General features: G+C 49.9%; 2 protein-coding genes across 3 annotated transcripts in view; one reads left to right on the forward strand and one right to left on the reverse strand.

Moving 5' to 3' along the window:
- The window catches only part of LOC140315905 (tripartite motif-containing protein 16-like), a 190,593-nt gene that overhangs the window by 7,915 nt on the left and 168,514 nt on the right, over positions 1-14,164 (reverse strand). The gene's annotated exons all lie outside the window — the stretch shown is intronic.
- syt11b (synaptotagmin XIb) lies at positions 1,268-12,821 on the forward strand. 2 transcript variants are annotated; one of them, XM_072393503.1, is made up of 4 exons: positions 1,268-1,557; positions 8,412-9,352; positions 10,613-10,733; positions 11,921-12,821. In XM_072393503.1, the coding sequence occupies exons 1-4, from the start codon at positions 1,524-1,526 to the stop codon at positions 12,229-12,231; spliced, it is 1,407 nt and encodes a 468-aa protein (XP_072249604.1). In that variant the 5' UTR covers positions 1,268-1,523; the 3' UTR covers positions 12,232-12,821. The 2 variants fall into 2 exon arrangements, with proteins under 2 accessions (XP_072249604.1, XP_072249605.1); XM_072393504.1 differs by lacking the exon at positions 1,268-1,557 and adding an exon at positions 5,335-5,669.

Below are 14,164 nucleotides of genomic sequence, written 5' to 3' on the forward strand. Positions count from 1 at the left end.
CTGTGCACATTAAAGAAAACCACAACAGAAAACAGATTATTTCATCTCCTGAGGCAATTAATTTCATGAATGAATGAATTAATTCATCCAGAATCTGAGGCAGAAACAGAGTTTTTCTCAGTTCTCAGCAGCTTTAAAGTGAATCTCTGGTCTGAGCTCCTTTATTCTCCAACACAGCCTGAACCCTCTGAGACAAGCTTTCTGTCATTTCTTTAAGGAGTCTTCAGGAATAGTTCTCCAGGCTTCTTGAAGGACATCCCAAAGCTCTTCTTTGGATGTGGGCTGCCTTTTGTTCCGTTCTCTGTCAGATGATCCCACACTGCTTCAGTAATGTTGAGGTCCGGGCTCTGGGGAGGATTCATCCCTCCATAAGACCTGTTGCCACTGATTTTCAGTCCACTTCTTGTGTCATTTGGCACAGCTCAGCCTTTTCTCCCTGTTTCCCTTCCTTAAGAACGGCTTCTTGACAGCCACCCTTCCATGGAGACCATTTCTGATGAGGCTTGGGCCAACAGTAGATGGATCAGCTGAAGGTCCAGATGCATCTCTCAGGTCCTGTCAGGTCACAGCTGGATTTTTTCCTCTTTCTTAAGGACATCACTTTCAGATCCTGTTCATCTTCTGTAGATAGTTTTTTAGGCCTGACACTTCTTCTTTTGTCCTCCACTTGTCCAGTTTCCTCAAATGTTTTAAGGACACACTGCACACCATGCTGAGATATGCCAAGTTTTCAGCTAATAGCTCTTTGGGAATCACCTTGTTGCTGCAGAAATCCTATTTTCTGTCTGTCAAACTGTGTTTTCTTTGCTGTTTTTCATAGATGCAGCTAAAGAAATGGGAACAAATGATGTGTCTTTGTGACAGGCTGCTGGTAACAAAGAGCCTAAAGATCCAGTTTAAAATGGCTTCTTTGCTAAGTTGTCTGTTCTGTGTCGACACAACACTGGTTCATCCCTTGAGTTAGGAGCCTTTTTTCTGCCTGAAGGGTTCAAAGGTCAGAGTTAAGTGGCTGAACAAAGAAAAAACACATTCCTCTGAAAATGCTCAGGAACAAGGACTGAAGATGAGGGAAAAAGCAGAAAATGTCGAAAGAAAAACTCTGAAAGAGCTTCAGAAAGCTGCAGAAGTGTTGATCAGGACACTTTAAAGGTTACAGGAAAGTCATAAAGAAATTCTGTTCTTCTTGCTTGTAGTGAATCATCGCTTTTCATAGACGATCTTTGCCCAGTCTCATCGCGAGCTCCTCTCCTCCGCGCAGCCTCCCTGTATCCTAGCGCGAGCATCACTGCGCACAGAAGCATCCACAGAGTCACCGTCTCACCGAGCGGACCTCCACTGCTCCGTCAGCGGACGTATGAAGGCTTTATCCCCCGGATCGGCCGCTGGTTGTCGGTGATTCCTCTCGCTGTCGTCGCTCCTTTATGGATGTGAAGTGAAAGCGGGCGGCAGTCAGTCGGTGTCTCTCCATCTCTGCGCTCTTCTTCCCCGCTCGGTCAGGACCGCATCCTGCCCCGAACCACAAAATGGCGGACATCATCGAGCTGGGACCCACCTACGGTGAGAGCCCGGCCCTTTCTGCTTCATCTGCCTGCCGCTCACCGTCGAAACAACTCGCTTTAAATGCTCCACATGGAGCTTCATGGTGTTTTCTGGGTGTTTTTATCTTAAAAACAACAGGTTTCATAGAGAAAGATGGCCTGTGCTATTTTTACAAGTTGACTGCACCCACTTATTGAAGCGTTACTAGGCCGAAACACCTATTATTTCATATTTTTATTGTTTTTTTTTATAGTTGAATCATTAAAATGTGTTTGTTTTAGCCTGCTCTCACCCAAAGTCAATGTTAACTCGACTGTAACAGCTTCGGCTGTAAATATTTACAACCAGACAGGGTGAAATTGGTGATTTATAAAAGAAAACCTCTTAAAATCACCTGTTATTTGGTTATAGAATAAGCGAAATACTGTGAGATGCGGCGCGCGAGTCGCAAAATGAACCTTTTGTGGGAGAAAATGCGAACTATTGTGAATAAAACCATCCCCACAGACGCATTATAACAGGGCATTCATGCGCTCCCACGCACAGTCTGCCTCGCTGCTGTGCGTGCGTGCGCGTGCCAGTACGGGTGGGTATGGGGTGACGTCATGTCTATACCCAGTCGACAGGGGGTGAAAAAAGCCGATAAATCTTCAAATGTTTCTCTTCTTTTCACTTAGAAGCGCCGCGTTTTCGTTGATGACGTCACCTACGCGAGTTTTAGGTGGAAATTTCCGTTTGAACATGATGAGATTGAACAAAAATTAGGCCTGTTTTCATCCTGCGGTCCACCTCGGACTCTGCAGCTCTGCAGTCTGCGTTTATGACACTTTGTAAGCAGAAGAAGGACTTAAATCTGTCTGAAATGATCACAGAACAGGGCAGTTTGTGTCCCAAAAAGCTGAAATTCACACGTCTTTAAGGACAAACTGACTGTCACTGGCAGGTTAGACGGTTTTTATTGTCATGTGACCGTCCATTTTGGAAACACCCATCAGTTCTGTTGCCAGGTGATCCGAGTTGTCTTTATTGGTCATTTGTCAGCATGTGAAATGATTCGGAGCAGAAACTCTGGTGCTGCTCAGCAGGATGTTTGGATCATTCAGGATGAAGCTTTGGAGGCATTTACTGGAACTGGAGCAGATCAGATGTTTCAGCTCAGAGTTGATGGAGCAGCTGCCATCAGCAGTGAAGATAAGTGAGCAGAACCTGTGGCACCAGAACCTGTGGCAGCAGAACCTGTGGCACCATGCATGCCCACGCCATCACCCCCCCCCACCGTGTTCAGCAGAGCAGCTGCTATGCTGTGGATCTTGGTTCCTGTTGGTCTCCACTCTTTCTTCCTGCCATCACTCTGATGCAGGTTCATCTGGGTCCGGTCTGTCCAGAACACCTTTTTCCAGAACTCTGCAGCTCCTTTAAGGACTTTTTGGCAAACTGTGACGTGTCCATCCTGTTTCTGTGGCTAACTAGCGGTTAGCATGTAGCAGTGGCTAACTAGCGGTTAGCATGTAGCAGTGTAGCCTCTGTGCTTCTGCTCATGAAGTCTTCTGTGGACAGTCGTCTCTGACAGAGACACACCTGCCTCCTGCAGATGGTTCTGATCCGTTGGACGGGCCTTTGAGGGTTCTTCTGTCTTCCTCGGCCTACCAGAGCATTCTTTCTTCTTCATGATGTTCCAGACAGCTGATGCTGGTGATCCTGAGGTTTGACTCACGTCTCTGATGGTTTGTTCTGGTTTTCAGCCTCATAACAGCTTCAGAAACAAGCCGAGGTGTCTGATCCCTGAGGAACCACACACCTGAGGAACCACACACACCTGAGGAACCACACACACCTGAGGAACCACACACCTGAGGAACCACACACCTGAGGAACCACACACACCTGAGGAACCACACACACCTGAGGAACCACACACACCTGAGGAACCACACACACCACAGGAACCACACACACCTGAGGAACCACACACACCTGAGGATCCACACACACCACAGGAACCACACACACCTGAGGAACCACACACACCTGAGGAACCACACACACCACAGGAACCACACACACCTGAGGAACCACACACACCTGAGGAACCACACACACCACAGGAACCACACACACCTGAGGAACCACACACACCTGAGGATCCACACACACCACAGGAACCACACACACCTGAGGAACCACACACACCTGAGGAACCACACACACCTGAGGAACCACACACACCACAGGAACCACACACACCTGAGGAACCACACACACCTGAGGAACCACACACCTGAGGAACCACACACACCTGAGGATCCACACACACCTGAGGAACCACACACACCTGAGGAACCACACACACCACAGGAACCACACACACCTGAGGAACCACACACACCTGAGGAACCACACACCTGAGGAACCACACACACCTGAGGAACCACACACACCACAGGAACCACACACACCTGAGGAACCACACACACCTGAGGAACCACACACCTGAGGAACCACACACCTTAGGAACCACACACACCTGAGGAACCACACACACCTGAGGAACCACACACACCACAGGAACCACACACACCTGAGGAACCACACACACCTGAGGAACCACACACCTGAGGAACCACACACACCTGAGGATCCACACACACCTGGAACACACCTGAGGAACCACACACACACCTGAGGAACCACACACACACCTGGAACACACCTGAGGAACCACACACACCTGGAACACACCTGAGGAACCACACACCTGAGGAACCACACACACCTGGAACACACCTGGAACACACCTGAGGAACCACACACACCTGAGGAACCACACACACCTGGAACACACCTGAGGAACCACACACACCTGGAACACACCTGAGGAACCACACACACCTGAGGAACCACACACACCTGGAACAGACCTGAGGAACCACACACACCTGAGGAACCACACACACCTGGAACACACCTGAGGAACCACACACACCTGAGGAACCACACACACACCTGAGGAACCACACACACCTGGAACACACCTGAGGAACCACACACACCTGAGGAACCACACACACCTGAGGAACCACACACACCTGGAACACACCTGAGGAACCACACACACCTGGAACACACCTGAGGAACCACACACACCTGAGGATCCACACACACCTGGAACACACCTGAGGAACCACACACACCTGAGGAACCACACACACCTGAGGAACCACACACCTGAGGAACCACACACACCTGGAACACACCTGAGGAACAACACACACCTGAGGAACCACACACACCTGGAACACACCTGAGGAACCACACACACCTGAGGATCCACACACACCTGAGGATCCACACACACCTGAGGAACCACACACACCTGAGGAACCACACACACCTGGAACACACCCGAGGAACCACACACACCTGGAACACACCTGAGGAACCACACACACCTGAGGAACCACACACACCTGAGGAACCACACACACCTGGAACACACCTGAGGAACCACACACACCTGGAACACACCTGAGGAACCACACACACCTGGAACACACCTGAGGAACCACACACACCTGGAACACACCTGAGGAACCACACACACCTGGAACACACCTGAGGAACCACACACACCTGGAACACACCTTAGGAACCACACACACCTGGAACACACCTGAGGAACCACATACACCTGAGGAACCACACACACCTGAGGAACCACACACACCTGGAACACATTTGAGGAACCACACACACCTGGAACACATTTGAGGAACCACACACACCTGGAACACACCTGAGGAACCACACACACCTGGAACACACCTGAGGAACCACACACACCTGGAACACACCTGAGGAACCACACACACCTGGAACACACCTGAGGAACCACACACACCTGGAACACACCTGGAACACACCTGGAACACACCTGTCCCAAACATTATGGAGCCTGAATGAGACGGTGGATAAAAAGGGTTTAATGTTCTTCTTCTTATTCGGATCAAAGAAAAAAGCGGCAGGTCATCGTTAACATTCCTCCCTGAACGTTTGAAACTTTCACTCCTGTCATGCTTTCGCTGTAGTTGAAGGAACATCTGTAAAAACGACCCCTCTGTGGCAGAATCTGGGTAACAGACAGATGTGACCTCCTTTGTCTGAGCCACAGTCACACGGCTATCGGGGGGCTTATAGAGGGATTTCTGCACAGGCACTCTACTGGGCCCACTTCATCCACACGCCCCCCTGCAGCACAGTTTATTCACTCCGTGCTCTGTGACAGTCGGCTAACTTCACGCAGAGTTTGCTGCTGATAGTTTTGTGCAACATGGCAGGATATTTATCAGATTTAGACGACTTTGAGTAAGATGGACGTTCTTACCGGAGTAAATAAACTGTGCTGCAGGGGGGCGTCGATGACGTCATCTCAGTAGACGAGTCTGTAGAAAGCCCTCTATAAGCCCCCCGATAGCCGCCAATAACAACAACACAGCAGCTATGAACTAACAGAGCTATAGTACACGTTCATTCATTCATTCTTCTTAAAGTATTGGTGAAATAGCGTCCTTCTGTTCTCCGCTAGCTTCCTTCTGTTCTTTGCTAGCTTCCTTCTGTTCTTTGCTAGCTTCCTTCTGTTCTCCGCTAGCTTCCTTCTGTTCTCTGCTAGCTTCCTTCTGTTCTTTGCTAGCTTCCTTCTGTTCTTTGCTAGCGTCCCTCTGTTCTCCCCTAGCGTCCTTCTGGTCTCTTCTAGCTTCCTTCTGTTCTCCCCTAGCGTCCTTCTCGTCTCTTCTAGCTTCCTTCTGTTCTCCCCTAGCGTCCTTCTGGTCTCTTCTAGCTTCCTTCTGTTCTCCCCTAGCATCCTTCTGGTCTCTTCTAGCTTCCTTCTGTTCTCCACTAGCGTCCTTCTGGTCTCTTCTAGCGTCCTTCTGGTCTCTTCTAGCTTCCTTCTGTTCTCCGCTAGCTTCCTTCTGTCCTCTTCTAGCTTCCTTCTGCTAACAAGCCGACTGATTTCCATTAAAATGCTAACATGAAATGTCTCCTTGTGTTTGTTCTGCTCAGTGGACTCGATACTTGAACTGGCAGCTTTCTGCTGAGATGCTGTAGCATTGACGTTGTGCTATCGTGCTAAGCTAACTGGCTTTTACAATGGGCACACTGTTCAGTATTTTCTCTTTTCTTTTCTTTGAAATGCTCCCAAACTTTAGACATTTTTCCTCTGATTTTGCTCCTCGTTGTTTCCTCCATCAAACCAAGCTGCTACAAAATGTAGAAAAAGGGATAAATTCATACGACCACAGTGAGAAAAATGTGACTCACCTGGTTGTCACAGAAACAGTGACCTGCATGTGAATGACTGACGTTAGCGTGACGTTAGCGGGACGTTTGGGTGTGTGTGAACATGGCTGAAGAACGCCACGTGTTGTGTTTGTTTGGTTCATTTTAGAAGCTTTTACCTCAGAGATGAACATTTTTCTTGGTGTAACAGATGAGATCTCTGCTGGCCTGCTGAGCCGCACACACAGCTGAGTTTGGGGGTGTGTGTGTGTGTGTGTGTGTGTGTGAGAGTGTGTGTGTGTGTGAGAGTGTGTGTGTGTGTGTGTGAGAGTGTTGCTAGGCTGCTTTCAGCTCTTTCCAAAACATGACATCATCTGATGGGAGTCTGAATGAAAGCCGACAACAACAACAACAGGAAGGAGGCTTTTCTGCGGACGCTGACCTTTAACCCCTCGTGTTTCTCGGGTCGTCTGGTCAGCGCAGAGACGGGCGACTCAGAGCGATTCCCGTCCTTACGACAGCGTGAAAATGTTTCTGTTTCACACGCTTCGCTGCTGCGAGTCTTTAAGGAGAACAAAGGGAGGAGGTCACAGAGCCTGAGGGACAACAATGCTGCTCTGTCCGCTGAAAACAAAGACCTCCACTAACTCCTCCTCCTCCTCTTCTTCTTCTTCTTCTTCTTCCTCCTCCTCCTGCTCTTCCTCCTCCTCCTCTTCCTCCTCCTCCTCTTCCTTCCTCCTCCTCCTCATCTTCTTCTTCCTCCTCCTCCTCCTCTTCCTTCTTCCTCCTCTTCTTCCTCCTCCTCCTCTTCTTCTTCCTCCTCTTCCTTCTTCCTCCTCCTCCTCCTCCTCCTGCTCTTTTTCCTCCTCCTGCTCTTCCTCCTCCTCCTCTTCCTCCTCCTCCTCTTCCTTCCTCCTCCTCCTCCTCATCTTCTTCTTCCTCCTCCTCCTCCTCTTCCTTCTTCCTCCTCCTCTTCTTCCTCCTCCTCCTCTTCTTCTTCCTCCTCTTCCTTCTTCCTCCTCGTCTTCCTCCTCATCCTCCTCCTGCTCTTCCTCCTCCTCCTCCTCTTCTTCCCCCCCTCCTCCATGGTGACATCATCGTGGTGACATCATCGTGGTGACATCATCTAAGCATGAAGTCACTTCATATCCCAGCAGTGGGTCCTGATGTGTCTCTTCAGCAGAACTCGGACAGCTTTATATAATCAGCTTAAAGAACATTTAATATCTTTTAGGGGGATTGTTTTCGCTCGACTGCTGCTCACATTTGGATCTTTGTTTCTAATTTCTCTCAACTGTGGGTTTAAACCTGCAGTTGGATGATTTTTGGTCAAATAAAACCTTGTTTTTTATGTTTGTGGCACATGTAAAGCTGCTGGATCAGGGGTTCACTTAGTTTTACTCAGTGCTGCTGTGTTCTGTCTCAGTAAATAATCACAGGGTGACAGTGAATCTGTTTTCTTCTTCTCTCATTTTTCTGTTTTATTTGTTTAATCTTGAATCACTTTAAAGCAAAATCTGCATTTTACTTCTGAAATAAAGAGAAATATAGATTTTTCTGTGAACTAAAAGCATCTTTTCTGCCTCTGTGTGTCTCAGCCATGTCTCCGGTGCTGGCGGGCTTCCTTGGAGCTGGTGTTCTGGTTCTGGTCGTGGTGGTTCTGGTGCTGCTGTGGACCTTCTGTCAGCGCCGCTACCTTCGAGTCACCGGACGCTACAAGCTCCACGGCGACCGATACTGTGACGCCGAGGACCCCCCGTACAAGTTCATCCACATGCTGAAGGGCATCAGCATTTACCCAGAATCCCTCAGCAGCAGCAAGAGGATTGTTCGCGGCATCCGACGCGCCGAACGCTCCGACCGTGACGGCGAGCGAGGCTGCCCAGCCGCCGGCGCCGCAGGAAGAGGGATGGTGCTGGTGGACGCGGAGAACAACATCCTGGACGTCCCCGGTCAGCTGCAGATGAGTCACCTGGTGCCGCCTGCCGGGCCGGGCCCCGCCCACAGCCAGGCCCGGGTCGAGAGGGCGTTACCGGTCCGCGCCGATTACTGCTGCCTGGACAGCAGCTCGGCCAGCAGCAGCCAAACCAGCAGCAAGACGGCGTCCCCCTTCACGCCCGCCTCCTCAGAACCGGAGCCCGAGCCCAGCCTGGGGTCCATCAGCCTCACCGTCGACTACAACTTCCCCAAAAAGGCGCTGGTGGTGACCATCGTCGGGGCCCGGGGCCTCCCCGCCATGGACGAGCAGGCGGGAAGCTCAGACCCGTACGTGAAGATGACCATCCTGCCCGAGAAGAAGCACCGCGTGAAGACCCGCGTGCTGAGGAAGACTCTGGACCCGCTGTTCGACGAGACCTTCACCTTCTACGGCGTGGCCTACAGCTCGCTGCCCGAGCTCACCCTGCACTTCCTGGTTCTCAGCTTTGACCGCTTTGCCCGCGACGACGTCATCGGGGAGGCCGTGGTGCCGCTGAAAGGCGTGGACCCGAGCACGGGCCGAGTCCACCTGAGCCAGCAGATCACCAAACGGAACATGCAGGTGAGCGTCCGTCACTTTCTGTTAGATTTCACTTTTTATTTGGAAAATTTCCTGCTGAATCACCGAGAAAATCAGCAAAGTTACAGGTTTGTTACGAGGAAGCAGCCTCAGCTGTTCCCGTGAGACTCAGCTCATAGTGAGACGCCGACCCGTGAAAACGCTCCTCTGCACGCCGTGTGACCAGCAGCTGCTGCTTCAGGCAATCAGACATCACATCTTTGTCTTTACCAGGTTGGATTCTTGGGAGAATTTAAACACATTACGACGAACTGGAGACGCTTGGAAAAGAGATTTTATTTCCTCTCTGTTTGAAATAATCATCACCGAACCTCTCAGTTGTCCTGCAGAGATTAAAAAGATTAAAAAGAGAAAGATTTACATTATGAACCAGCTTTTAGCCACAGAAACGGGACCATAGAACAGCAGCTATTAGCTTTCCCAGCTAACATCCGGCTGTGCTAACATGTGTTAGTTCTCTCCTGTGTTAGCTTCTCTCCTGTGTTAGCTTCTCTCCTGTGTTAGCTACTCTACTGTGTTAGCTTCTCTCCTGTGTTAGCTACTCTCCTGTGTTAGCTTCTCTCCTGTGTTAGCTACTCTACTGTGTTAGCTTCTCTCCTGTGTTAGCTTCTCTCCTGTGTTAGCTTCTCTCCTGTGTTAGCTACTCTCCTGTGTTAGCTTCTCTCCTGTGTTAGCTTCTCTCCTGTGTTAGCTACTCTCCTGTGTTAGTTACTCTCCTGTGTTAGCTTATCTCCTGTGTTAGCTACTCTCCTGTGTTAGCTACTCTCCTGTGTTAGCTTCTCTCCTGTGTTAGCTTATCTCCTGTGTTAGCTACTCTCCTGTGTTAGCTACTCTCCTGTGTTAGCTACTCTCCTGTGTTAGCTTATCTCTCGTTATGTTTAATCTGCTGAACCCGATGTTCAGCGCCGTGTTTACTGCCTCCTCTGACACGCTTCTTTAGTTTTAATTCAACTAAAGAAGCATTTATATCAGAGTTCAGCTTTTCCTGAGCGTTAGAAGTGCTGCTCGCTGTTGTGTGAAACTAACTTCATCTGCAGCGACAGTTTCCACGTCTCAAAGCTGCAGTTTTCCTGCATACGTTCACTTCATCGGTCTTTCCTGTTGTTGCCAACACATTTCAGTGCATTACTGCCACCTGCTGGTCAGTGGAATAATGACTGCTCTGATCTGACCTGATCAAGTTACCTGGAGGTGTGTTCGCTTTGTGCAGCATCGCTCTCATGAACCTTTGTGTGTTTTCAGTGTGAGAGTCGTGGCGAGCTGCTGGCGTCTCTGTCCTATCAGCCGGTGTCTCACCGCCTCAGCGTGGTCGTCCTGAAGGCTCGACACCTTCCGAAGATGGACATCACCGGCCTGTCAGCCAGTGAGTACAACCCACACAAACAAAGGAGGCTTTTTTCCTTTAAAATGCAATTTACAAAATGTTATTTGATGAAAAAGGTGCTTCTAAAAGAGCTCCTGGGACACCAATCCTCCTCCGTCTGTTTGTTTTAGTGAGCGACTCTGATGTTGTGCAGAAATATATTTCAGATTCATGTCAGCTGCCAGAATGAAAGTCCTCTCCTTAGATTCTGGTTCTGTTGGTCGAGTTCTGGGCCTTTTCCAGTGCTCTTTTCTAATCGGGAACCAATTATTCACATCTGAGCAGCTGAGCAGGAAGCGTTTGGCCGTTAGCTCGCACAGCTAACAGGAAGCGTTCGGCCGTTAGCTCGCACGGCTAACAGGAAGCGTTCGGCCGTCAGCTCGCGCAGCTAACAGGAAGCGTTTGGCCGTCAGCTCGCGCAGCTAACAGGAAGCGTTCGGCCGTTAGCTCGCACGGCTAACAGGAAGCGTTGGGCCGTCAGCTCGCGCAGCTAACAGGAAGCTTTGGGCCGTCAGCTCGCGCAGCTAACAGGAAGCGTTGGGCCGTCAGCTCGCGCAGCTAACAGGAAGCTTTGGGCCGTCAGCTCGCGCAGCTAACAGGAAGCGTTGGGCCGTCAGCTCGCGCAGCTAACAGGAAGCGTTGGGCCGTTAGCTCGCACGGCTAACAGGAAGCGTTCGGCCGTCAGTTCGCGCAGCTAACAGGAAGCGTTCCGCCGTTAGCTCGCGCAGCTAACAGGAAGCGTTGTTTCTTTGAAGATTCAGAGGGTGAGAATTCCCCTTAGAGTGATGGGTCAGAGAGGGCGTGGCTTTCAACGGGTCGACCAGGTGGTGATGACGAGGAAAAGGTGGAGGTAGATGGGGGGGGGGGGGGGGGGGGGGATCAGGATCTGATTAAAGACATTTTACTGATTCTTCCTGACGTTCATTTCACTGATTTTCTGTTGTTTTTATGTGGATAAAATGACAGAAAAATATGAAAATGATCAGAAGTTGGAGCAGCTTTGTTCATAGTTGTGTTCATGTGGAAATGTGATGTCATCAGTGATGTCACCAAATGTAAATGAGGTGATTGGATTGACTCCCGTCACAGTTTCCCTTTATCTCTGCAGATGTTTGAAATCTTAATGTCAAAATGTTGGTTTCCTCCTAAAAGAAAACCTCACAGATCCATTTTCTTCTGTTCCTCAGACCCGTACGTGAAGGTGAACGTCTTCTACGGCCGTAAGCGCATCGCCAAGAAGAAGACCCACGTCAAGAAGTGCACGCTGAACCCCGTCTTCAACGAGTCCTTCATCTACGACATCCCGCCTGAGCTCCTGCCCGAGATCTCTGTGGAGTTCCTGGTGGTCGACTTCGACCGGACCACCAAGAACGAGGTGCTGGGCCGCCTGCTGCTCGGCCTGCACAGCCCGTCCTCCTCCGGCGCCTCCCACTGGAGGGAGGTGTGTGAAAACCCCCGCCGGCAGATATCCAAATGGCACAACCTGAGCGAGTACTGAGGAGGAGGAGGAGCTCCAGAAACCAGCTGACACCACCGACAAGCTGGGACTCCACCAGTGGACGCCACTGGGAAAAAAGACTCAGTGTACAGCACATGCACACACACACACACACACATCTGCAACACACACACATCTGCAACACACACACACTGTTGTGATCATAGTTAAACTCTCCGTCTCTATTATCTCTCAACAACCACGACATTTGCAAGCGTAAGAAAAGCCCCGCAGTTCTTTTGCTACAGCCGGTAAACTAAAAGCTGTTTTTCAGAACCATGACGTCCATTTCTAAGACTGTTCTTGTGTTTCCTCTGGCTGTCTGTGTGTAGACGGGGGGGAAGGAATGCTCAAATAATGATTTAAAAAAAAAAGAAGAAGAAATTCAAGGAAAAAAGAAAAAGATCCCCCTCTTGCTGTTGTCATGCAGTTCATCGCATGTCTGTCTGAAAAGAAAAACTAAAAAACTGAAGATCTGAGAGCTGCTGACGTCACCGACTGATCCACAGGAAGAAACTTCAGCTCTGACAGAACAAAAAGTCCAATGTGATCAAAACTTAATGCATATAACTAAATATATCCAAGTATAACTACTCGTCAGTAGGACCCAATAAGAAACCGCTACAAACCCCCTCCGACGTCTCGCTCTGCAGCTCCACCTCGCAGGACGGGTCCTCCACGCTTTGGGGGGACGGTGGTTGTTTTAGTGGCAGCATGTCGGACTCCACCCCCGTTAGAGATCATTTCCACGCCTCGCTCCTGCAGCAGAACGTACGACTGCACCCCGATCCGGGAGGAAGTGGACCACGCTCTAGATTTTAACATGAATGTGGATTAAAAAACAGACTAACATCTCCTGACTGACCATAGATGATGATGAAGCGGCCCTCTGTCCACGGGGGCTGAAAGATGATGTAAAATACTTGTTTGTAATATGAATGCACTGCTGTGCTGAAGCAGAGGGCAGCTGTGGTGCTGATGGGGGGTTTTGGGCCTGTTATCCAACACAAGGGGCACGAATTCCTGTAGTTTTAGCTAAAATTCCACACAAAGTACAGGACAACGGCTACTTTTTCCAGCGTTTTCCATCTACATTCACATTGTCCTGTTTTAGGGTCCACTTCACCCTTCTCTGTTGCCTGTTTTTGGACGAGTGATGCTCACCTAGGACTGGGCGATGTGGCCAATAACAAATATCTGGATATTTTTTAGCTGTATAGTGTCTGAGAAGGTACCGTTCAATCGATTAATTCGACTTTCAGGACCGTTTCTTCTTAAAGAAACTGGGTTTTCGCTTTAACTTCCACTGCTCCCTCTGGGCTTCCGTAGTTCAGGCGTCACAGTTTGGACATTTATCGGCTCTGGCTCCGATCAGCATTAGTTTGAATGCCCTTCATTTAAAGTGACGGTGCTGCAGGAGTGGGCGTAGCTCACCTTTTCTTTACAGAAACTCACGTTTAGCTCTGAAACCAGCAGCAACAGCAGCTCACTCTCAGCTCCGCTGTGTGGGCAGGTGACCAAAGTCCAGTTTGTTCCCTAAAAAAGGCCCAGTCTCTGCTGCTGTTTGGAACTGGTCCGGTTCTCCAGAGTCAGACCTGGAACAAACCGCGGTCCATCGCAGAGTTTATTCAAAGGTTGTTGCAGCTAACCGCAGCAGCGCTAATTTATTGCAGCATCTCAGCCAGAGGGGGAGAAATGTGGCTAAAGGCCGCCGCAACCAGCTGCTGCAGAGCAGGTAATGTTAGCGGGATCATTTTCAACGTGTCCCTATGACAGAGGGCGACGCGGTGGGAGGAGCTTACAGATCAGAGCATGTTTCTACAGACATGTTGGCCGTTTATACGGTGGAGGAGCCGGTGGATTGTAGAGGCCAAAGCTTTAAGCCCCTGAGCTGATTTTACCTTAAAGTAGGAGTCGGTGTTGCTACTTGAAC

The sequence above is a fragment of the Leuresthes tenuis genome, unplaced genomic scaffold (genome assembly GCF_036924035.1).
Source record: "Leuresthes tenuis unplaced genomic scaffold, fLeuTen1.0.hap1 SCAF_10, whole genome shotgun sequence".
In the NCBI taxonomy this organism is placed as follows: domain Eukaryota; kingdom Metazoa; phylum Chordata; class Actinopteri; order Atheriniformes; family Atherinopsidae; genus Leuresthes; species Leuresthes tenuis.

Excerpts from the sequence above, each read along its gene's own strand:
- syt11b (XM_072393503.1), top strand. The coding sequence starts at position 1,524 with ATGGCGGACATCATCGAGCTGGGACCCACCTACG. Across the intron at positions 1,558-8,411 it reads CGAGCTGGGACCCACCTACG|CCATGTCTCCGGTGCTGGCG; the intron begins GTGAGAGCCCGG and ends TGTGTGTCTCAG. Across the intron at positions 10,734-11,920 it reads CATCACCGGCCTGTCAGCCA|ACCCGTACGTGAAGGTGAAC; the intron begins GTGAGTACAACC and ends TCTGTTCCTCAG.